The following is a 25,552-nucleotide window of genomic DNA, read 5'->3' as shown; positions in this document are numbered from 1 at the left end:
TCATTCTTAATCTTGTCCATTTTTCAATATTCGACCAATAAATAGTCATTGTAATCAATAAATAGTTTAAAATACGAGAAATATCTTTAATGTATGATAATAATATGTGAGTGACTGTTTCTTTTTTTTTGATGGGTGAAAATGGTATGGTAACCCCGCCCGCGCTAACGGGATACGCTGGCGGAGCACCAGTGAAGGGTGATCGATGAGAATGAAAACAGGCCAGTTAGCCCATCATGATGAATCCATCAGGAATTAACCATGATAGTTTCCAGGGGGAACCGCGAGGAGGTCGACCTGGTTGGGTATATTGCTAGCAATGGTCTACTGTCTCCATTACTAACAATACTTCCCCCCCCCCCCTTGGACTGTGTGTGACTGTTTGAAGGGAGGAGGTTGATGGGTATTTGGGCATGTGTGAGTGCGTGCAGGTTCTTGCGTATGTATGCGTAGGTGTGTATGTGTGGGCAATTCGCACGTACCTGGAACATGTGGTGCGCGTCCCTGGTGACCCAGACCCTCAGCAGGCGGTCCTGGCCGGCGGTGGCCAGCAGGCGGCCGCACACGCTGAACTTGCAGCACCACACCGCGCCCGCGTGACCGCTGCCCATCTCCTGCGCATGCGCACACACAAACGCAATCAGAAGACAACTTCACAATTTGAAAATTTGAAGCTTTTATATCGCGTTAAGTCCCGAATATGTATTTAAAATATGTGTAACACGAAAGTTTAAAATTAACTTTTTTCATAAAACTTAGAATGGCAAGCTGACGGCCCACCTGACGGATAGTGGTACCCGTAGCCTATAGACATGGACATAAGTCTGTTTCGCGCATGATACCCGCCCATGCGTTGCCATTCCTGAGGACTCAGGTGTTATCATTCTGTACCCTGTAAATTCACTGGCATATCCCACCCTTCAAACCGAAACACAGCCATGCAAACACAACTGTTTCACGGTAGAAACACGAATGGGACAGAGGTAGCCAAGCAAACTACTTTTGTACAAAGTCTCCCACTGGTAACTATTGCAAACCGTTACGGGGCGGAATATTTGTTGACTTTGTTTGACTTTTCCTCGGTACTCTTGTAAAAACCTGTATAGATCGCAATCGTGCGCACCTGCACGTGTCTCACGCAGCCGTCGAAGTCGTAGGGCCCCTTGTGCGAGTTGGAGGCCTTGAGCTTGATGTTGTGGTCGCCGCGCACGTCGTCCGCGATGTCGGCCACGTCCTCCTTGTGCCGCGCCTGCGACACCTCCTGCGCCAGCGACCGCGCCGCCTCCACCGTGCGCTTCATCGTGCTGCCGAAGAACCGCTTCAGTCTGCCGTCCGAGGGGCACACGTGTAACATTAGAGAGATGCACTTCATAATTACTAAATGCCTGTCAAGCGGGGCAACTATTGTACACACAATCCAGCACTGAACTATGCACGAGCGTCCTCTGGTGTCGAAATAAAATAAATCAGTGATTTATTTATTTATTCTTTTGCACACATTGTAAAATGTATACAGGGCGGACTTAATGCCGATAATGTCGGATCGTTGTACATGAGAGTTTTTTATTCAATTATAAAACACCTATCTAGCATACATAACAAATAAAACTACAACTAACTTTTTGACAGCGCCATCTGTTATTAACCTTAGGTACTAAACTGGATTATCAATGCAATTTTATTACAAACTTATACAACTACTGTAATGGTAAAAATAAATTTTCGGATAGGTAAATAAAGGTCATTGACCTTTTAAACCCTTATCGTGTAAATATAATCAGATCATTATGAACACTCGATCATTTGGCCATATGTGTTCCTCTAGTATAAATGGACCCGTTGTGTATGTAATAATAAAACATTTTTATATAACACAGGGGTAAACGAGCATGCGGCTTGCCTGATGGTAAGTGACTACCGTCGCCTATGATCACCCGCAACACCCGAGGCATTGCAAGTATGCTGCCGGCCTTTTGAAAGGTAATTTATCTTTTCTAGAGGGTTATAATATCTAACTTGGATGGGTGGGGGGAAAGAGATTGTTAGTAATGGAGACTGAGAATCCCATTGCTAGCAACATACCCAACAAGGTCGACCTCCTCGCGGTTCCCCCTGGAAACTATCATGGTTAATTCCTGATGAATTCATCATGATGGGCTAACTGGCCTGTTTTCATTCTCATCTATCACCCTTCACTGGTGCTCCGCCGGCGTATCCCGTTAGCGCAGGCGGGGTTACCATACCATTTTCACCCATCAAAAAAAAAACGATACGCTATTATGAAACAAAGCCAATATATTTTACAATTTTAGTATGCTCTCTCTCAACTAGATTCGACCGCAGAACAAAAAACTAAACAGTTTGTTAAGTCGCTACATAGCTAAACGCTACGTCCCTATGTTTTTCTTATACCACTGAGGTGGAAAACAAGCATACGTCCCACCTAATGGTAAGTAATTACCGTAGCCTATGACCGCCTGCAATACTAGGTGTATTACGCGCGCGTTGCCGACCCTGAATAAACCTCTTTAATCCTTTTATTTAAGAACCCCATGCAGTAGTGTCTTGGAAAAACCTCAGCAGGGAGCCCAATCCTGATTCTTGAGCATTGGTGGGAGGAAACATTTTTGAAACCGCGCTGTACGTGATCATCTACAGTCTAAGGTATGGTGAGTGAACTACCTGTCGATGGCGAGCTGTACGATGGTAGAAAGTGGTCGTGGGCATCAAATTGGACAATTCCTCTGAGCACAATCCGCTGTACAAATGATGGAACAAGCAGAGTGAGGCAAAATCTCTGCTAAGACTTAAAGGGTTCGATACCGCTTGTGAGCCTGGGATCATCAACAATTCTCATAGCTCGTTGTTGCACTGAGTCGAAGGATTTTTTTTTAATGGATGATAATGGAATGGTAACCCCGCCTGCGCTAACGGTATACGCTGGCGGGGCAGCAGTGATAGATGATAGGTGAGGACGAAAAGGCAGATCAGTTAGCCCATCGTGATGAATACACTTGGAATTCAGCACGATGGTTTCCAGGGGAGACCACGGGGAAGTCGACCTGTTAGGGTATATTATTAGCAATGGAACTGATAATCCGCATTACTAACAATTACTTCCCCCCCCTGAATCGAAGGATTCAAGCTCGATTTAGGTGCTCCTGCCCATAAGTGGCAACAATACTCCGTGTGGGAAGTAAGATTAATGTTTTATGAGATGGGATTAGCAATATGAATCGATTTCCTGAATTTAAGGACAAACGTATGCCACTATTTTTTTTTTTATCGCTATTTTTTTTATGAGTGAAACTGAAATGGTAACTCCGACTGTGCTATTAGTATACGATGTCGGAGCTGTCGGATATGAATGAATGAATGAATGAGTATACTTTATTTGCATTATACAATATAGGGAATAAGCAAGACAATTTACAAACGCGACGATACAATTGTATAAGTACAGTAAGGCGGTCTTATTGCTGAGAGCAACCTTTTCAAGACAAGCTTAAGGTGTCTCAAACTTAACCTCATATGATAAGTGAAACGGTCGAAAGATTAAAAAAAATCCTCTATCTATGAATTCAGTTTTTTGTTCTGCGCTCAACACACTTGTTTAGTCAAAAGTAAATTATTGTAGGCATCGAAGCTAAACTCGTTAGTGTTACTTGTCGCATCACCTGAAGTTGGAATCGTGCTTCGTTTTCACGTTTATATCGCCCTGCGAGTGACTTTTCACAATGCCCAGTGGCTCCCTATGTGCACGAAATAAACGTTTAGTTCATGGACATTGAAAAACATTTAGTTCGTTGACTGTGTAGATGTACATACTGCCTCAAGTTTTAATAGTTGTGGGTTCGATTGCTACGCAAATAGGAACATTTATATATATAATAGTATACACTCATAATATAAACTAGCATGATTTGTATAATATATTTTTTTCTATTCTTAACAGTATTTCGCTAGCGAGTCCATGAGCTAGAATGAGATTGAAAGAAAGAATTTGTTTATAGAATTACGCACGACTCGTACAGTTGCATACATAAAGAAATAAACAAACCAAAAAAAACAGCATAATTTAAAAAGCATCTACTGTACTGTACTGTACTACATATATGTTATATTTAGTTATTGTCGAGTTTCTTGCCAGTTCTTTTCAGAAGATAACAATTTTCCAAACTCTGCAGTACAATCATTATAAAAGTTGCATTATGGCAACCGAGAAATGCACGCGTTGCCATGGTAACGGAATAGAAAAAACAATTGTCAACAAAAATTATCCATCCATTCAGAACACCGCATGTTATTTATTGTAAAAAAAAAAAAACGATTAAATAAATCAAGTAATTCCTCGAGAACCTCGTTTAAGACATTAATATCCTGTAGTAGTTTAAAAAAATGACAATTTTAGTTTTTGCTTACAAACAAGTATATTTGATTAGAGACGACTTGAATTCGTATTCGAATTGGACATCGCTATCTCATTCTGTCTCACGGACTCGCTGGCGATAACTGCGACACCTCATTCCTACCCCCCCCCCCCTCCGCCCTGAAAAAAATGAATAATATAAGCGTGGCTCACTTGTCGGTCCTCCTGCGGATGGCGGCGGTGTGGCGGTCGGCGGCGCGCTGGTCGCGGCCGGCCGGGGCGGCGTCCGCGCCCGCGCCGCACACGCTCTCGCTCTCCTCGTCCGTCTCCCTGCGCACGCGCATCCGTACTCACACACGCGACACGCGACACGCAACACTCGGCTCACGACGCAGCCAAACCCAAATCGTTAGCCGCTGGCCACACTACGAACCCACCCATGCTATCCTTCATCATAATCATCATTTTTTAGTTAACCGTCCACTGCTGGACATAAGTCTTCCCCATAAGGGGAGTTTTGCCAGTAGTTGCCATTCTTGGGAGGCGGGTTGGCAATCGCAGTTAGGTTTTTAGAGATGTTTTAAGAGGGACGCTGCGGCCCATCCCTTGTCCTCTATCTATGGCTAACGCACGTGTAATCATCATATCCGCCTTTAACTGTCCACTGTTGAACATAAGCTCCCCCCTTGGGGGGTTCTGCCTGTAGTTGCCACGGGTGGCCTATTCTATGCCAGGACCACACGGGAATGTATGTTTATTTAAGTCAAATTTAAATTTTAGTTGCAAAATTTAAACTAAAAAAAAAACAAAAACACTTGTGAACTGTTTAAAAAGCTTATGAAATTACATCAACTCCTTAACTAGGGGTCTTATTTGGCTTCTCTGCTCTGAGCTCCTGACGGGCTTAGTCCACCATTGTGGAAAACTCAAAAGTTATTTCTCAATTTTCGACCCATCATATTTCTTTGACCAAAATGTCAAGTTTCAGTAGTTTAACCCTCCCTTACAGGGGGGAAAGGGATTGTTAGTAATGGAGACTGAGAATCCCATTGCTAGTAATATACCCAACCAGGTCGGCCTCCTCGCAGTTCTCCCTGGAAACTATCATGGTCAATTCCTGATGGATTCATCATGATGGGCTAACTGGCCTGTTTTCATTCTCATCTATCACCCTTCACTGGTGCTCCGCCAGCGTATCCCGTTAGCGCAGGCGGGGTTACCATGCCATTTTCACCCGTCAAAAAAAAAACCCTCCCTTACAAGTAGAGATGTGTAATATCTGATATATATATATATATATATATATATATATATATATATATATATATATATATATATATATATATATATATATATATATTGAGTTCTTTTGGACATTGATTATTGACCCATAGTGATATCAACAATACCAATCGGAAATCTACCCTATTTAATACATACCCACCACAAATATATTATATATATTCTTGATTGCACTTGTAAGTTACATATAAAATAATGTATTTATAAATGTTGTGAGCAAGGGTGGACTTATCTCTGACAGAGATCTCTTCCAGTCAACCCAGTACAGTAAGAAAGCATTTCGTTAGCGGGCAGCTGAAGTGCTACAATTATTAAAACATAAACAAATAAACAGTTAATTAAAATATTGAAATATATAATAAAATATTACATAAAACCATTATTATATTTTTTTTACACAATACACTTTAAGCACACCACTGTGTTGGTCAGGTTATTCAAACATTATTGTTATTATTAGGAGCCCGCGGGTTGGCGAGGCTCGTGCTGAAAATCAGCGCTGCAGTGTCCCTGACACTACAGCACAATGCTGAGCACGCACCTCATTTTGCAGGTATTGCGACACACGCACACATACACACATTTTGGATGAAACTGTTATTATACGAATTGTTTTTTTTTTTTCTTTTAGAATTTTATATTCTTTTTTTATATACATATAAATATTGTGTGTAGTTTCGTTGTTATAATTCTAATATTTATATATATATATTTAACCCCTGTGTGGGTGTAGTCGCATATTTCTGTAGAATAAAGTTTCTTTCTTTCTTTCTATCTATATTCATTATTTTAGATTGAATAACCGATATCTACTATATCTGTTATTGAGCCAATATATGTATAGATATTGTAACTACAATATTTAGATATTGCTATATCCCTTTCAGACCCAAGATTTTTTTCTTTCATATTAAATATATTTTCGTGTTTTGGAGCCGAGCCATCTTGCCGGCACGCACGAGACTACTGCACCACCTAACCGCTAAAATGATTTCTTATTGGCTGGTTTAGAATCTCACTATCATGTTATTTCAGCTTCGTGCGTAAAAATGAATTGCGCGCGATTTTAGAATTTTTTAAAGTTACAACTCACGCCCGTATCGTTCAGGTCTGAAAGAGATATAATACCAAACCCTACTTAGAATTTAGAATCTATCTTAAAATCTATTTTCTTAATTAGAATCTATTTTAGAATTTAGGTTGCTAACGATTTCACAACAACAAAAAAGCCAAAGGAAACACGAATTTGACTTTAATAACCACGAAAAGCACGAAAGGAAAAGGTGTTGTGCGATTGAAAATTTCGATACAGGCGGCATCTGAACCCACACTATTTACGCCACGCCTTAGGCCACGTGACTTTTTTTATACAACTTAGAATAGCAAACAAGCTGACGGCCCACCTGATGGAAAGTGGTAACCGTCGCCTATAGACATAAGCAGTACCATGGACATAACAGAGTATACTATTTCGCCCATAATAACTTAAGACCAATATTGTTACAACATGTAATAGCAATAAATGATTGAATTGAATTGAATAATACCCCCATTCCTGAGGACTCAGGTGTTATTCCTCTGTAGGGTACCTTTTTAACTCACAGCCATCTTAAATCTTGGCATATATATTTATTGAACCATTTAAAATTAAAGATTAAATATTATTTATGTACAATTTTAATAAATATCTCTTACACCTTTTGATTGATGATGATTGACGATCATTGATATACAAAAAAAAAAAAATACGAAACACAAACTATAAAACAGCACTACAGTAGGAACATACTGTATCATGCATCATCCGTGTATGAATGGAACGTATGTAATTAGATTAGGTACTCATTTTTAACCAACCAATGACATTTATTAGCACACGTGATAAAAATATAATTATTTTAAGTCCAAAAATCACTTCATATTATCATTAAGTCATCGTTTCATAATTAAATATTTTATTTATTATAATTTATAATTAATTTAATTAAGCATTTTACAAGAAAATTATTCTCAGTTTTTTTTTTTTTGTATATCTATGTTAACGATAAATAAAGCTAAAACCACACCCTTATTGAATCAATATTACAACAAATTCAAATATTAATAGCATGATGAATTCGTTAAATTGTCAAATGATAACAATGATACACTTTCTATGTAACCAATCCCATACCAAATATTCATGATTATTAGTAAAAAAAAAAACCTCTAAAATTATAAAAACCTATATTTCATGGTGTTAGCTTTAGGCCCTCGCATCGCCAAGGTTTGCCTCACGGGGCCGAACGTAGCGTAAACACTCAATGACACATATCTCCGCCATGTTTTCTTAACTTTAACCGACTTGACCTCGCTGAAAATGTTAGTTTTATATCATGCTGTTAGTAGAAAACTTATAACCCACTGAAAACTTTCCCGAAAACATAAAAATAAAGTAATACATATTATATATTTTTAATAATATGAATTTTGTAACATTCCGCGTAGCTTCCATCTTGCTTATGTTCCAATCGCACAGATAGAACTAAACAATAACTAAGCTGTCTGCCATCCCGCTTGCACTCAACAATAATATTGAGCCAGAGTAAATTAAATTTTATAAAAAAAATATCAGTGCCAAATCGACATCAATTATATGTTGGCATCACAAATAAATAAATAGAAAGCATTTATTTAATAAAAGTATAATAATAATTAAGATTAATTATATGTAAATATAATTCACAAATTTAAGGACCAATGATGTCAAATCTACGATATTATTCATTAATTCCGATATAATCTGTGACAATTTGAATACAAGCACAGATATCTATATAAATATTAAAGTTAATAATTTAAAATTTTGTTCTTAAGAATTTATAAAAGCAACACTGGAGTAAACTCTGTTAATTATAAAATAAATATTCAAAATATTTTTAAAATCGGCGAAATGGAAAAGATAATATATATATGTATATTATTATCCATTTTTTGAAGACATCACGATAATAATAATCATCGTAATATATACGCAAAAACATTTTGATATTACTTAATTAATATATTCACACTAAAAAAATAAGGGCTATATACAAGTTAATTGAATTTAAAAATTTTAGACCATAAAGTCGCTATATTTTTTAAAGATACTAAAATCGATATATTTCTCTAATATAAAGGCATATTATAAATAATGTGTAATCAGACAATGAATATTCGTTTATTCTGTCGACAGTTCTAATGGTTGCATAGATTTATTTTCCAGTTTCGTTAATATAAAGAACAGTGCCGACTCTTAAATAACAATGATTACTTAATCGGTGTTCTTTTTTTTTTGTCACTGGATGATAACGGAATGGTGGTAGCACTGACCTTGCATTATCGTCGTCGTTGGCGCGCCCTATGTACTCGGAGGTGAGCCGCATGATGTGAAGACTCAGCGGGTTGATGCACTGCGGCAACTTGTGCTCCGCTACACTCAGCGGGACGCGCTCCCCTGCAGCAGAGGGGAGATGTTCAAATATAAATTAAAAAATAAAAGTGGAGTATTTGAGCACTCTATATTTAAATTTTGGCGGTAATTTATATAGCGACGGTATTAAAGTATATTTAAATAAATTATGGCATATTGTAATCCATAGAGTAAATTATATATTAAATGTAATTATTATGAAAATGAAAATGGAACATTATACATACATGTATTAGATATATTTTAGAAGAATCTCTCTTGTAAAATACATAGAAAATGCTTTTTTATCTATTTTGTATTCCACCCGTTAAAGGACAACACACTATACAGATAGAGATAGATACTCTTTATTGTTTACTCTATAAGATTACAATAGTAAACTTATTATAAATATAAACAATTACAAGAAATGATCACAATGAGAAAACAATGGGCGACCTTATCGCTAAAAGCGATCTCTTCCAGGCAACCTTCGGATGGAGAGGAGTAATTATAAACAGTTTCACCGGAGGCACGAAACTCTGTTCGTTTTTTAAATACATATAGAGATATACATATGTACAATAATGTGAATATATAAATGTATATTTTACATTTATATATTTACATTATTCATACATTATAAGTCATAGCAGTAAAGGTAGGTAATATATAGTAAAATCTATATATTGTATATAATAGTGTAGGACGATCTCCCACTAGATGGATTTTTTTGATGGGTGAAAATGGTATGGTAACCCCGCCTGCGCTAACGGGATACGCTGGCGGAGCACCAGTGAACGGTGATAGATGAGAATGAAAACAGGCCGGTTAGCCTATCATGATGAATTCATCAGGAATTAACCATGACAGTTTCCAGGGAGAACCGCGAGGAGGTCGACCTGGTTGGGTATATTGCTAGCAATGGGATTCTCAGTCTCCATTACTAACAATCCCTTTCCCTCCTATCGTAACGAGTTATGAACTTTTTTTTTGCAACATCCAGAGAAATCTAATATAAAGATATCGGATCGGTATCTATATTACCCATGCCTACCATGCACATACCATGGAACTTCTGTACAAAGTTCCAGTCTGATAAGACATTTTTAAATTGATTAAGATGGAATGGTTATGGTCCACCTACGCTACCGGTATAAGCTGGTGGGGCATCAGTGAAGGATGACAGGTGAGGTTGAAGGCAGGTAGTTGGCACATAGTTACCAATTGATCAAAAATCAACCACTAAGGTATCCAGGGGAACCGTATGGAAGTCGACCTGATAGGGTGTATTGCTAGCAATAGGGCTGTTAAACCTCATTACTAACAATTCCTTTACCCCATGTGGTAAGACAAGGTAAGCTGATCAGTGGGCGTACCGGTGTCGAGGTTGAGCACGGTGACCTGCTCGAGGATCTCGATGTCGGAGAGCTGGTGGCCCGAGGTGGTGCGCGTGCGCAGCGCCAGCCCCAGTTGCGGCGAGTCGCCGGCCGACCGCCGCCGGGACCCTGCCGCTGCCGCTCCTCCACCGCCGCTGCGCTCCAGCGTACCACGCCTGTAGGTTATCATTTATTTTGTCATTTTATGCCCCATTTTTCTTTAGAAAAATTCATTGATTGAACATGTCTTTAAGAGGATCATGTTAATATTTTAAATGCGGAAGTTATATCAATGAATTTTTTTTTTTTTATACAACTTAGAATGGCATACAAGCTGACAGCCACCTGATGGAAAGTAGTAACCGTCGCCTATAGACATGAGCAGTACCATGGACATAACAGAGTATACTGTTTCGTCCATGATACCCCCCATGCGTTGCCATTCCTGAGGACTCAGGTGTTATTCCTCTGTACCCTGTAAATTCAGGCCATATCCCACCCTTCAAACCGAAACACAGCCATGCGAACACAATTGCTTTACGGATGTTTGTTATTTTTTTTTTTTAATTATTCAACAAAATTTTTAATTTAACACAGTAATGTGGACTACCAGTCCCATTGCTAGCAATATAGGGTATATTGGTTAGGTCGGCGTAGTGCATTCTGAAAACCACCGTGCTGAATTCCACACGTATTCATCACGATGGGCTAACTGACCTACCTTTTCATTCTCACCTACCAACCCTCACTGGTGCCCCGCTAGTGTAACCATTAGCGTAGGTGGGGTTACCAGTCCATTATCACCCATTAAAAAAACCTTATGTACTAATTCACGCGAGTAAAGCTTCAGGATACAGCTAGTATCATATAAAAACATGTAAATTACTAATTGCAAGTGGATGAAACTGTAAATGTCAAAGGAATAGAGGACTCTATTTCTCTTTGGTTGAAAATATGTGGTTAAAGCTGTCAGCACTGACCTGTGCGCGTTGCCGAGGCTGGAGTGCGAGGCGCGACCTTCGCTGTGAGTTCTAGCGCTGCCTCGACTGCGGTCATCTTCCGCGCGGATGTCACTGCCTGACGACAAATCGTGATAACTATTAACATCCCGCTATGCATGTTAATGTAATGGTAACCCCGCCTGCGATAACGGTATACACTGGCGGGGCACCAGTGATTGATGATAGGTGAAAATAAAAATGCAGGTCAGTTAACCCACCGTGATGAATACACCTATAATTCAGCACGATGGTTTCCAGGGGGAACTACGTGGAAGACGACCTGAGTGTATATATTGCTAGCGATAGGACTGGTAGTCCGCATTATTAACAATCCCTTCCCCCCACATCCCGCTATTGGATACTGATAGAGATAAGAGAAGGACAAGATAGAGGGGAGAGATGAGAGAGGGGCGATATGAGAGGGGCGAGAGAGGAGAGAGAGATGAGGGAGAGATATGAAAGAGAGGTAAGAATTTTTGTTTTTTTTTTTTTAATTATTTTGAGGCCTTTTATCTTCTTCAGGTATATCAGCCCTATTGTACCCTAAACTCATTTCTCAAAGATGAAAAAGAGGAGAGACAATAAAGAAGAGGGAAGATACATGTACGAAATAAAAAATATGTCTATACTATAGATTAGAAAGCAATAGTGCTACGAGATACTACTATTTCTAATGCAGGTAGCTCAGGACCGTTCCTTATAGCAGTCTATGGGGGAGGCCTATGTCTAGCAGTAGACGGATAATGGCTGAAATGATGGTGATGATGATGATGATGATGATGATGATGAAGACTGACCTTTAGCCAGGTCTCGCACGTCGAGTGTAGAGCCGGCGCGGGCCGGCGGCGGGCTGCCGCGCTCCTGCGACGACTGCAGCTCCAGGGCCGCTGCAGACGACACCAGTACAAAAAACAAGTATATTTACATGTCACATACAAAGATGCCACGCCGACATACACACACCAGCCTTGTGATGTCGGCTTAAAGGCTTAAAGGATTATTACATTTCTGTTTTGTCAAAGGTTGACTGGGAGACAATAGTATATAGCCCTATGGATATATAGCCCTAAGTATAGGACCCTATGTCCACCTTTTATACCAGACATTTTTTTATAATGTCAATAAAGAATAAATAAATAAATAAGAGTACAATTACAAGACAAAAAATCCCCCCCCCCCCATTTGTTACACTTAGTTAAAGTAGGTGTCTCATTATAGCTATTTGATAGGGGCGACAGTACACCCGAAGTGAAGGGTAAAAAAAACAATATTGCATTTGACTCACCATATTTAGATTGTGATAACTCCAGTGAATCCTGGAATTCTCTCGTTAGGGACTCAATCGTGCTGGCCGGACTCGGCAACGACATTGTTTGGTTCAACGAATTCGATACTGAAGCCTGAAATAATAATTATTAATATAGGGACAATAACGGGCCATTGTCCATTGTCCACAGACAGCCCTCTATGTCGAGGTTGTTTCGACGCCGAAGAAACGGCTGCTCACGTAATCCTGGAATGTGAGGCTGTGGCCCATCAACGTTTAGAAATCCTCGGAACGGTGAGGTCGCTCCGTGAGGCCTGTGAAGAACCCAGGAAGCTTCTGCGCTTCTGGGCGGAGCTGGGTTGGCTTTACTAGCCACGACTCATACGCACAACGGCCCAAATGAAAGGCTAAGCGCGGAAAATAGTCCTATTCACATTTTACATTTGCCTGAAATAATTTATTTGTTTTTACGCAACTTAAAATGGCAAACAAGGTGACGGCCTGTCTGATGGAATTTTTTTTACCGCATAATTACATTTCTGTTTTGCCAAAGTTTCACTGGGAGAGAAGGCTATGTAATATTAAGTCCGCCTTTTGTACCAGACATTTGTTTTAATATGGTCAATAAAGAAATAAATGGAAAGTGATAATAGTGATTCGATTTTGAGCGTTTTTTTTCTTCTTCTATGCACAGACATTCGACCTCTACAGTTTTATTATATGTACAGATAGAACTTGCCCGTATTTATTATATGCCCATTAGCGAGAAATATGCATACAAGTTGCACATACCTCAACGAGCAAAGAGTCGAGCTGCGGCTTGTCGATGGTGGCGCGCCGCACGTACCGAAATTCGTCAGTATCCGTCGTACACACGCTCAGATTGTCGCTGTCCGCTATTGACAGTGACTGTGAGCCGTGCAGTTTGTCTGTAACAACAAAAACGGTTTGACTAAAACATCGCTACTCATTACGTACGAGATAAGTCTATAAGTCAATGAATCCAATCCGGCTTGAAGGACCAAAAAATAAATCCTCTATCCTATATAATTGACAAGTTATTACATCAGAAACCAGAAGTTATCGACCTATTAGTTTAATTAATTAAAAAACACCACAATAGTTTACAGAAATTATTTACCATTAGGCTAGCTCAAAAATTTATTCTATTTTAAAACAAAAGAAATGCAGTAACTACTCACTGGCCATACATATGACCGCGATTGGGATATTAAAGAAAACGTAATTTACAAAGAAATCTGAAAGTTAAAATTCTTTAAATACTCAGTTACTATAATTTAGATGAAACCTTTAGCCGATATCTATAAATAAATAAAATAAATAAAAACAATTTTTATTTAAATAAACTTAATAATAAGCATTTTTGAATAGTTTTTTTTTTTTATATAAATTATTACCCAGTTCGGAATACTACTTCCACTGAGAAGAACGGGCAAGAAACACAACTGTTGCTTTATTTCAAATAAGACTTAAGTGTACAATAAAAAAAAATATGACCGAATGAAATGTCTATCACAAACATCATATTGATAAAAAAAAAGCTACAACGCAACATCAAACACAGTATTCTTGGACATACCATCTATATTTACAAACGAATCTTGATTTTTTTTTAATGGATGATAATGGAATGGTATCCCCACCCGCGCTATCGATATACACCGGCGAGGCACCAGTGAAGGACGATAGGTGAGGATGAAGCAGATCAGTTAGCCCATCGTGACGAATTCAACAAGAATTGTTCACGATGGTTTCCAGAGGGAACCACGTGAAGGTCGACCTAATAACGCATATTGCTAGCAATGGGGCTGTCAAACTCCATTGCTAACAATCCCTTTCCCCCCAATCTTGATATATTGAGATATAAAACACAAGATAAATTACATATAAAAAAATTATCATATAAAACACGTCTTAGCACATGTAGCAACGATCAAAGCGGCCAGTTCAGTGGCATAAATAAATACGTATTCCGGTTAAAAATATATTTTCCTGTTATGATATTATTATAGTAATGTATTACAAATTAAAGCCATTAATGACTTATTGAATAAAATGTTTTTATATTGTTGAACGAATATTTGTTAATAGCTTTATTGACTGACTTATAATGCATGACCAAAGTGTGCACTTGGTACTAGTAGTGATTTATTGTATAATGTGGTAAATAATTGAAAATTAAATATATAATGTACCTGTATAAAATGGCCAATGAATAAATTCAATAATTAATATTTGCATGCCAATTGATGTGGCGAAACATAATGAAGATGTCCATAAACTTCATAAATGCAACACCTTTTCTACAATGTATCTAGTAAATAAATTTCATTTCATTTCAATATTTACATAGTTTATTTCTTATCTGAAAGGGCGACAAATTTATTGCGCTAAAACGTACAGAAACAGAAACGTACGAAAAGAAAAAAATCGTAAGATTTTTTAATCGATGTTAGAAACACTATTTCTTGAGAGCAAATCTCTTCCCCACCGTATCCCGCTTTCGTCAGTGATCATAGTAGCATTCCATTATACATTTACAACAAGAACTGCAGAGAGAAAGTTAGTCAGCGTACAAGTAGCCTCTTAAAATTAGGACAATTGCAAAGTACATGCAGCGATACCATGAAAATTTCAGTGCACAACTGAACGTGTCTGAAATTTGACGATTAGTGTACGATCATGCTCAAGCAGATTTTAATCGCGTTCATAATAAGACTAGCTTTTACCCGCGACATCGTTTGCGTGATCGAAATATTTTTCCTGACCGGGATGAAAAGTAGCCTATATTCATCCTAAACGACAAAATTTCATAGTGATTGATTAAACCGTTAAGACGCTATAAGGTAACAAACAGACACACTTTCACATTTATAATATTAGTAAGTATTTCAGATCATTGAAATAAAGTTTACTTGTACAATAGCTTTTACTCGCGACTTCGTTTGCACGACTGGAATATGTTGACTCACCACAATAAAAAAAAAAAACTTTTATCCCACATAATACATGTATAATAAATTTGATTAAGGTGACAAAAGGTAGCAATCGAACTCACAATCACATTTATAACCTTAGTAAGGACTTCGGTCTTCATTTAATAGCTCTCAAGCATTCTCATATAACTAAAGTAGTGAGATATAAAAATAAACCCTATTCCAATGACCTTAATACTCTATTTTAAACGCGATTAATATCTGCTCCCTTTAACAGGTCTGTGTGAGCGGACACTTGTAGAGAGCGATGGAAGGCGTGCGAACTCACTGCGTTTCTTCTTGCGAGGCGGCGCGACTGGCCCGGCGTGCGCGGCGTGGGCGGCGTGGCTGCCGTGGGCGGCGTGGCTGCCGTGGGCGGCGTGCGCGGCGCGGGAGCCCGACACGGCCACGATGGCGCCGGCGCCGCGGCTCTGCTTCAGGCTGTTCGCCTTCGTGCTCGCTATCACGTCGGGCTCCGCCGTCACCAGCGCTGCAACCAACCGACGGTTAAACCGCGACACTTTTACCCGACTGCCGATGGGATGGAGGTAAAGTTTTTGTCAAATGTATACCATACTTGTATGTCTTGATTTTTAACGCAATGTACAATTTTTTTATATATATATATTTTATACCACTGAGGTGGCAAACAAGCATACGACCCACCTGATGGTGAGCGGTTACCGTAGCCTATGAACGCCTGCAATACCAGAGGTACGCGCACAAATAAAAGAAAAAAATCCGAAAACCGTACATTTGTAATTTTTTACCAAAAAAATTTAAACTTCATAATTTTGTACGAAACCTTCGTTGTGCGAGTTGGACTTGCAGTTGACCGGCTTTTTTTAAGTAGGTTGTTAACGTGTATATATAAATAAAAACGTATTGAAAATACTGTAACGGTGACCGACGAAAAACGCCGTGTTGCATTTTAAATTAATTCTCAAGTGGTAAAAAATATCGTAAATAAAAGAGATTATTCCGCGAGATGGCGGTAGGGTCGCCCTGCTCGACTACTTACAATTCGAACATAGGACAAAATATGTCTACATTGTTTTTATTTATAAAAAAACAATATAAAATAATTATTATACACGCGCGAGATGTAGAATTTGTAAGATTACATTCATTATTTTTTTCATTATTGTTATTTCGCCTTCCCAACATATAGTAGCCAACGAGCCCAAGCAGCGACATGCAGATGGGGTTTGCACATGTTAAAAACAGACAGACGAAAGCGTATTGTTAAGAAATCAAAATGCCAATTGACTCACCATTCTGATTCCTGTTATCTGCAGGCAGAGGGTCGTCGGATATCGTCGACGGCTCCCTGGATGGTGTCGACACCGGTGGGGCTGTGTCTCGAATGTTAGCTGAAATAAAGCGCCAAAATATACAAGGATATTTTACTAGCAATCCACTCTAGCTTCGCAAGCATAGATTATAGAATAACAAATTAGTATTTTATATTAGCCATAATAGACAAACTTTTGACACATTGGGTTACTATGTCGAAATTTTGGAAGGCAACTCCTGTAGGTACCGGCATAGAATAAGCTAATTCCTTTTCCGTGGGTGTCGTAAGAGGCGACTAAGGGAGGACGAGGGATTGGCAGCAGCGTCCCTCTTAAAACATTACTAAAAGCCAAACTGTGTTGCCAACACGCTTGCCAAGCTCGGCAACTACTAGCAAAACCCCCTTAGGGGGAGGCTATGTACAGTTAATAGCTGATATAACAATATGTATGACATTTGCTGATCATGCAGCTCTCTACAGGTGAAAGAATTTTAAAAATCAGTATAGTTTTTTTAGCTTATCCATTACAAACATGCATACATAAAAGCAAGCATCTTTCTTCTTTATATTATTAATACTGATTACACAAAAAAGAACTTTAAATACATACACAGAAGACTGTCAAGATATTTGAGAGATATCGTTCTTATATTAAAATATTTTAATTTAAACCACTGCATTTATTTGTGTACATATTGTTAATCACCTGAGTCCTCAGGAATGGCAACGCATGGGCGGATATCATGGGCGAAACAGTATACGCTGTTATGTCCATGGTACTGCTCATGTTTATAGGCGACGGTTACCACTTTCCATCAGGTGGGCCGTCAGCTTGTTTGCCATTCTAAGTTGTATAAAAAAAATCTTTACAATCAGTATCAATCTTTTAAGGGAACAATAAAAAGTTTTCAATCATTCATTCACTGTCTGGTGCCTACCCCAGGATCCGCATGAAGCTTTCAACTAGACACAGACATGTCTGAGAGTACATATTTTTATTTGTATCTAGAAATGCAGGCTAGAGAGAAATATACTCACGATGCGATTCTGCAGCGCCGCTCAGTATTCTGCCGATCCTGCCTAGTGACGTCATACTTTGCAGGCTCATTGTGTCGTGCGCTATAATCCTAACATATTACATAAATGTATTAAATTTCATTTTAAAAATTCAACACTGTACAGGGTGAAATAAAAATCTTTCTTTTAATGAAGTCTTCTTGTAATTAATTTGAACATTTTATCAAAATAAGTTTCTTAGTTTTGACGCCACGCAATATATTTGAAATTTTACGACCCACATGACGCATAATATGTAGGTATTGCGCACTTAATAGCGCTTCTTCTTTCTGTGAAGCAGTTGTGTTTGCATGGCTGTGTTTCGGTTTGAAGGGTGGGATATGACATGAATTTACTGGGTACAGAGGAATAACACCTGAGTCCTCAGGAATGGCAACGCATGGGGGGTATCATGGGCGAAACAGTATACTCTGTTATGTTCATAATACTGCCCATGTCTATAGGCGATGGTTATTGTTAATAATAATGGCTGGAAATAATTTTATATATAGACTTTGACATAATTTTTAAAATTATTGTTCTATATTACTTTTTGTTCTGTCATTCGTTATTCTAATATAAAATACACAATTCTCTCTGAATAAATCTTTCCTTTCTAATAATTATTTCAACACGTTATCAGCACGAAGATCTTCTTACGAATCATTAATTTTATGGGATTTTAGTGCATATTCAAAACGAATACTATGAGTGCAGGCGACAGTATATCACGAGGTATTTCTTGTCCAAACTCCAGCGTAAGTAACTTAATATGTCTACGTAACAAAGAGGGCTACTCAATGTGGAAATTTAAAATGCGTAATTACTTAATGCATGAAGATCTTTGGGAAACCATTGTTGGATATACTGAAGGTGATGTTACTCCCGCAGCTATAAAAATCCGTAATGATCGTAAAGCATTGTCGAAAATATGTTTGACTTTAGACGGCCCTGCTATAACTCACGTACGTGACTGCAAAACTGCTAAAGATGCATGGGATGAGTTGAAAAAGGCATATGAAAACCGTAGTATGAGTCGCAGATTAGCATTAGAAAGAAAATTATATAGAATTAGTTTAGAAGAGTTCAGTAGTATAGAAGAGTATATAAATGCAATTATGAGTACCGTACAAGATCTCGCAGATATAGGAAAAATAATTGAAGATCCTTCCGTTGCGGCGATTTTGTTAGGCGGGCTTACATCAATGTATGAACCTCTTATTATGGGACTAGAAAATAGCAACTTCGATATTTCTTCAGACTTAGTCAAAACTAAACTTCTAAATGAGTCATCTCGGCATCTGGAACCTGTATCAGCTTTAAAGACGAATGTAGGTCCAAGAAAATATAAAAAGAAAAAACTTATTATATGTTATGACTGCAAAGAACCAGGGCATAAGCGTCCAGATTGTCCACTTAAGAAGAATCATATAGGCAGGTCGTCACATGGTTCCTCTGCATTGAATGTTCAAGCTCTTGGAGAAACTGATGGCTTACAAATGAACAAGTGGGTGATAGATTCTGGTGCAACCAAACATATGTCTTCAAGATTAGATTGGATGTGCTCCTTTAAGCAAAGTTATGGTAAGGTTACAATTGCTAACGGTGCAGATATCAGCTGTACTGGAATTGGTACTGTCTCAATTAGTACTGAAAGCAAGGTAATTGACAAAATCTCTAATGTTGCTTATGTTCCCGAACTAAAGGCGAATTTAATTTCTGTTCAAAGTGTAGTTGATAAAGGTTATACTGTAATTTTTGATAAAAATGGATGTAATTTTTATAATTCTAATGATCTTTGTATTATAGGTAAATCAATATTGCATGGTACGAATTGTAATGGACTATACACTTTGGACTGTACTATTAACAATTCTACAAAATTAAGCCTTAATGTGACGCATGATAATGCAGATTTGTCCCAATATCGACTGTGGCATAAAAGGTTAGGTCATCTTTGTCGTTTTGGCTTACAGTCATTAAAAGGTCAAGCTATAATTAATTTTGGAATAGCAGATAAAGAGCCTTGTGTAACATGCATTAAAGCGAAACAGGCAAGAAAATCATTTAAAAGAGTTTTGTTTAAAAGGGCGACTGAGCCACTGCAACTCATACATTCTGATTTATGTGGCCCGATGTCTGAAGCGTCTTTTCAGGGTAACAGGTATGCTCTTTTCTTTATTGATGATTTCACACGAATGACTTTCGTATATTTTATTTCAAGTAAAACTGACGTGAAAAACAAATTTATTATTTTTCAAGCTCTTGTGGAGAAACAATTAGGTAGCCATATAAAAGAGTTAAGAACAGATAATGGAACTGAGTATATTAACAATGATTTTATTCAGTATCTTAACTCTCAGGGTATTCATCATCAAACCACGGCGCCTTACAGCCCACAGTCAAATGGTGTGGCTGAGCGCACAAATAGGTCAATCACAGAAAAAGCTCGTTCGTTATTGACTGATAGTTCTTTGTCCAAAGCATATTGGCAAGACGCTTTTGAAGTTTCTGTATATCTAAAGAACAGATGCCCTCATCGTGCCTTAAACTGTCATACACCATATGAAAAATGGTATGGTCAGAAACCGGACTTAAACCATCTCCGAGTATTTGGTTGTAGGGCGTTAGTTCATATTCCTTCTTGTAATAGAAATAAATTAGATATTAAAGCTGAAGAGCACATTTTCATTGGATACGCTACTGATTCTAATACATATTATTTTCGTAACACTCAATATCCGAGAAAAGTAATAAAATCTCGTGACGTTTCATTTTTTGAGAATAATTTTCATAATCTTAAAAACATTGAACCGAGTGTTGACATTACTGATAATTTACCTTTGCCTGTTATTCTTTCTACTAATACAGAAGTTCCCTTAGTAGAAGATACACTGGAGGAAGACAAGTTTGAGGATGCTCAATCGCATGAGGAAGTAGAAAATACTTCAGTTAATAATTTAGTTGATCAGTACATAGAAGTAACCGACAAAGTAACAACAGAGCGCAGGTATCCTTTAAGAAACAGGAAAAGTCCTGAATTTTTAAGTTATCAGGTATGCAGTTCAGTCATGGAGTTGGATGAACCTAGCACTTACACGGAAGCAATAAATGCTGTAGATGCTGTTAAGTGGCAACAAGCAATGGCAGATGAGTTCAAATCTCTTCATAAATTAAATACATGGAGTTTAGAAGATAGAACAGGGAAGAAGGTGATACCGTGTAAGTGGGTATTTAGACGAAAGAGAGATGCACAAGGAAATGTTGTAAAATATAAAGCGCGTCTTGTAGCAAAAGGCTTTAACCAAACTGCTGGAATAGACTACTATGAAACTTTTTCACCAGTAGTTAGAATGTCTTCATTGAGAACATTGTTTGCGTTATCTGTCGAACTAGGACTAAAGATGCGCCATATGGACGTAGATACAGCATTTCTAAACGGTGACCTTGAGGAAGAAGTATATATGGAACAACCACAAGGTTTTTCTGAAAACAGCGAGGTAATGGTATGTAAACTACATAAGTCGCTATATGGCCTTAAACAGGCACCACGTGCGTGGAACACAAAGTTAAACGATATCTTATCGAAAATGAATTTTTCAAGAACTCCTTCTGAGCCATGTGAGTATACGAAACTTTTCAATGACGAACTAGTAATTCTTGCAGTTTACGTTGATGACATAATACTTTTTTATAAGAATGACATGACGTTTAATTCTGTCAAAAATAATTTAGAAAAATATTTTAGCCTAAAGGATTTGGGTATACTAAAGTATTATTTAGGCATAAATATTTCAAACGAAGGAGAAACATTAAAGATAAATCAGAAGACTTTTGTAGAAAAGCTATTAATAAAATTTGGCATGCAAGATTGCAAAACTGTAAATACGCCAATAAATAAAAAGCTAGAGCCTAATGATCAGAATGAATGTTGTTCTTATCCTTATCAAGAGCTCATTGGATCTCTAATTTTTTTGGCCACACATACACGTCCTGATATTGCTTTTGCAACCAGTTATCTGGGTCAATTCAATTCGAATTTTAATAAAAATCATTGGTTGGCCGCAAAACGCGTACTTCAATATTTAAAAGGTACTATAGATTATTCAATCACGTATAGACGTACTAGAAAACCGCTGTATGGTTTTACAGATGCGGATTGGGCGAACTGCGTTGAAACACGCCGTTCCTATACAGGCTTTTATATGAAGTTGGCAGGTGGACCAATTGCTTGGGAAAGTAGAAAGCAGCCCACAGTAGCTTTATCGTCTGCTGAAGCAGAGTATATGGCGCTAACAGCAGCTGCTAAAGAGGCTTGTTATCTTCACAGGTTTATTTCGGAAATAACGGGCAAGCTTGATAGGGTTACTATATATAGTGACAGTCAGTCTGCTATAAAATTAGCTCAAAATCCAGTCCATCACAATCGAACCAAGCATATTGACACACGGTTTCATTTTATTCGAGAAAAGATAGTTGAAAAGAAGATAGATGTACAATTTATCCCAACAGAACAAATGTGGGCAGATATGCTTACCAAACCTTTATGTAATATAAAGTTTAAAAGATGTATAACAAACATAGGTATTGTATAACTCTTAGTTTTTTAATCTCCAATGTACTTTTATCGTTCACATGCTATGTTACATTGTAGATTAAGGGGGGTGTGTTAATAATAATGGCTGGAAATAATTTTATATATAGACTTTGACATAATTTTTAAAATTATTGTTCTATATTACTTTTTGTTCTGTCATTCGTTATTCTAATATAAAATACACAATTCTCTCTGAATAAATCTTTCCTTTCTAATAATTATTTCAACAGTTATCACTTTCCATCAGGTGGACCATCAGCTTGTTTGCCATTCTAAGTTGTATAAAAAAAAACATGATTGTAAATAAAAAAAAATTGAAAAAAAAATAGGAAAAGATTTGAAATTTTCCAGGAATAATTACACTGATTTTTAGTTCAGAATAATGGTCTGAATCCACTGTTTTAGTTTTTTCCAACCAATACCTTACACTCTGTAGATTGTAAATACAGTCATGCATTAATTATCAAAATAAAATATAAAAAATTACTTGAATGGGTGTTCCAAGGCAAATGTTTGTTGGTCCATTGTATCCACAGTATCTGGGATATCATCATCTTCATCTTCCGTTTGCATGCACCTCCGTAACTCTTGGAATCTTTTGCGGCCCTGTACTACCTGCAATTAATTATTATAGATAGTGCAATCTCTTTATCACTTGATATTATCTAAAACATTTTAATAATAAAAAATATCAGTTTAAGTTTAATAAAAAAAAAAAAACAAATATAATTAATATGGTTGCAACCTTATTCTTAATAGAGTAGTCCCTATCCTACCCTACTAACACATACCTCTATTAGGCTTTCTATACCACAGTGAAACTAATAAAAAACTGATTATTGATACAATAAATAAAGGCATTTTATTAAAAAGAATATATATATATATATATATATATATATACTCCTCATGTCTATAGGCGACGGTTACCACTTTCCATCAGGTGGGCTGTCAGCTTGTTTGCCATCCTAAGTTGTATAAAAAAAAACTTATATTAGAAGGTAATAGAACAAAAATACAAACACTTTTAACTGTGGTCCTGTCATCCTCAACTGGAGGAACTTCAGTGCCTGACACACTCAATACCACAGATGGTGAATCCGGCTTCACTGCCGAATTCTTTTGCCTTTGGTTTTTCTCAGACCCCTCTGGCAGATCTTTTATACTGAAAATATAATTATGATTATTACATTATATATATTAACATTTATATATTTTTTAATCAGTTTCTGATGTACTATTCCTATATAACAAACCTATGCAAGGTTGTGCATGCAGAAAAATTTCATATTGTCATTCTTTAAAATTCATAGATGTTTAACAACTTATTGAATATTTTAATTACTCATTTTCCATAACTGTGCCTTATTAAGCACTGTTTATTTTCTTAGCTTTATAATTTTAATAGCTTTGAGATTTGTTACACAGATATAAACCATAAGTTATTCAGATATGTGACATTTATAAATAGAAAATAAACTAGGCTGCACTTGTTTATCTGATAAAAATGATTTTCCTTTAACTGTCACCCTGAGATAGTAACCAAAATTACATTAATAATACATTACTAGCTATGAAGAAAGATAAATATATTAAACATGCTTACTAATACTATAATTAACATTTTTAACACTATATATTTGAAAGTAAGTTTGTTACCTCTTGGTATTTCAATGGTTTAACCGATTGTTATAAATTTTGGTATATATGTACTATTTAAGAGCCTTCTCTATCTTAAACATTATCTTAACATAGACTACTTTTTATCATGGTTAACAGACAGATCCTGGTATATGGATGAAGCAGCGAGTAAAAGCTAATACAGATATGTATAGGTATAGACAATTAAACATTAAATTATCTATAACAATTGTCAATAAGAAAAAATATAAAAAGGTTTGTCTATCGATGACTGCTAAATTATGACAATGTATAGGTTCAGGGTATTAAATTATAATTTACCAACGACAGTTTTTGTCCATACGACTATCTATTGTCAAGGACGACCCTGTAATTAATCGAAATATGGTGACTGACGTCAACATAGATTCACCATTAAATATTTAAGCTTTGCAGTAAGAATATTAAAAAAGCTTATTTCATAAACTGTGAAAATCTTCTAAGAAATGGATTCGGATATAGAATTAAGGCAAAGGTCGTAAAATAAAAAATTGTGTAAACATTTCGTACTCACTTTGAACCGTCAATGGGTGTGAACTCGGCATCATAAAACTCGTCTGAATCGCTACTGTCGCCCATTGTGACACAATAAACGCGTAGCGACGATCACTGACCACTATATTGGGCAACTTATTTACATTATCATATATGATGAGCAGTTAATTTTTGCAAAAGAAAGTTGAAATCGACTCGACCCGTTCAACTGAATTGACAACTTTGACATATCAAATCAAATCAACAGTCGACATAACAAATAATGACAGTTACGTTCATAAAAATATTTTTAACTTTGGGTTCTAGGAATTTAAATTCTTTATACACAGTTACAACACTAATGTAACTTTATGTCCAATTGGATTTTATACGGATAAAATATCCGTATAAAATCCAAAGTCCGTAACTTGTAAATGATAGAATTATCAGCAATTGTGAGATTGCTACACTACAATTACAAAACTACGATTGTTTTATATATTTATTTACAGGGACTACTATTCAACCGAATTCTTGGTGCTCTTTTATAATTTTATTTTTATATAACCTGAAGTATTTCGCCTTTTAGTATTATCAAACTTAGCAGAGTATGCTTCACAGAACACACCTTTATTTTTTACTTATACTTAACTCATCAATTACACTGTGACGTCTGTAGTTAAACTGTTAGCGATTCCTGA

The 25,552-nt window shown here is 37.0% G+C and overlaps 1 protein-coding gene across 3 annotated transcripts in view; it reads right to left on the bottom strand.

Annotated features, from left to right (window-relative positions):
* LOC113517762 (WD repeat-containing protein 44) overlaps positions 1–25,104 on the bottom strand; it is a 33,066-nt gene extending 7,962 nt beyond the window's left edge. Inside the window, exons 1-16 of one of the 3 annotated variants that reach the window (XM_052898495.1) lie at positions 24,892–25,104; positions 23,721–23,862; positions 23,185–23,312; positions 18,083–18,171; positions 17,022–17,120; positions 16,037–16,237; positions 13,544–13,680; positions 12,770–12,884; positions 12,282–12,371; positions 11,464–11,560; positions 10,484–10,659; positions 9,026–9,149; positions 7,896–8,024; positions 4,583–4,699; positions 1,124–1,325; positions 483–614 (exon numbers count right to left, since the gene is read on the bottom strand). In XM_052898495.1, coding sequence (XP_052754455.1) covers positions 483–614; positions 1,124–1,325; positions 4,583–4,699; positions 7,896–8,024; positions 9,026–9,149; positions 10,484–10,659; positions 11,464–11,560; positions 12,282–12,371; positions 12,770–12,884; positions 13,544–13,680; positions 16,037–16,237; positions 17,022–17,120; positions 18,083–18,171; positions 23,185–23,312; positions 23,721–23,862; positions 24,892–24,956 — 2,043 coding nt within the window. In that variant the 5' untranslated portion in view covers positions 24,957–25,104. The remainder of the gene's footprint in view (positions 1–482; positions 615–1,123; positions 1,326–4,582; positions 4,700–7,895; positions 8,025–9,025; positions 9,150–10,483; positions 10,660–11,463; positions 11,561–12,281; positions 12,372–12,769; positions 12,885–13,543; positions 13,681–16,036; positions 16,238–17,021; positions 17,121–18,082; positions 18,172–23,184; positions 23,313–23,720; positions 23,863–24,891) is intronic. The other 2 variants (XM_052898496.1, XM_052898497.1) reach the window with 2 other exon arrangements.
* Between the last annotated feature and the right edge of the window lie 448 nt (positions 25,105–25,552).

Source organism: Galleria mellonella, unplaced genomic scaffold (genome assembly GCF_026898425.1).
Source record: "Galleria mellonella isolate WM207_F2 unplaced genomic scaffold, CSIRO_AGI_GalMel_v1 utg44, whole genome shotgun sequence".
Lineage (NCBI taxonomy): Eukaryota > Metazoa > Arthropoda > Insecta > Lepidoptera > Pyralidae > Galleria > Galleria mellonella.
The sequence above is the reverse complement of the archived record's forward strand: the minus strand, read 5'-3'. Positions and strand labels throughout refer to the sequence as shown.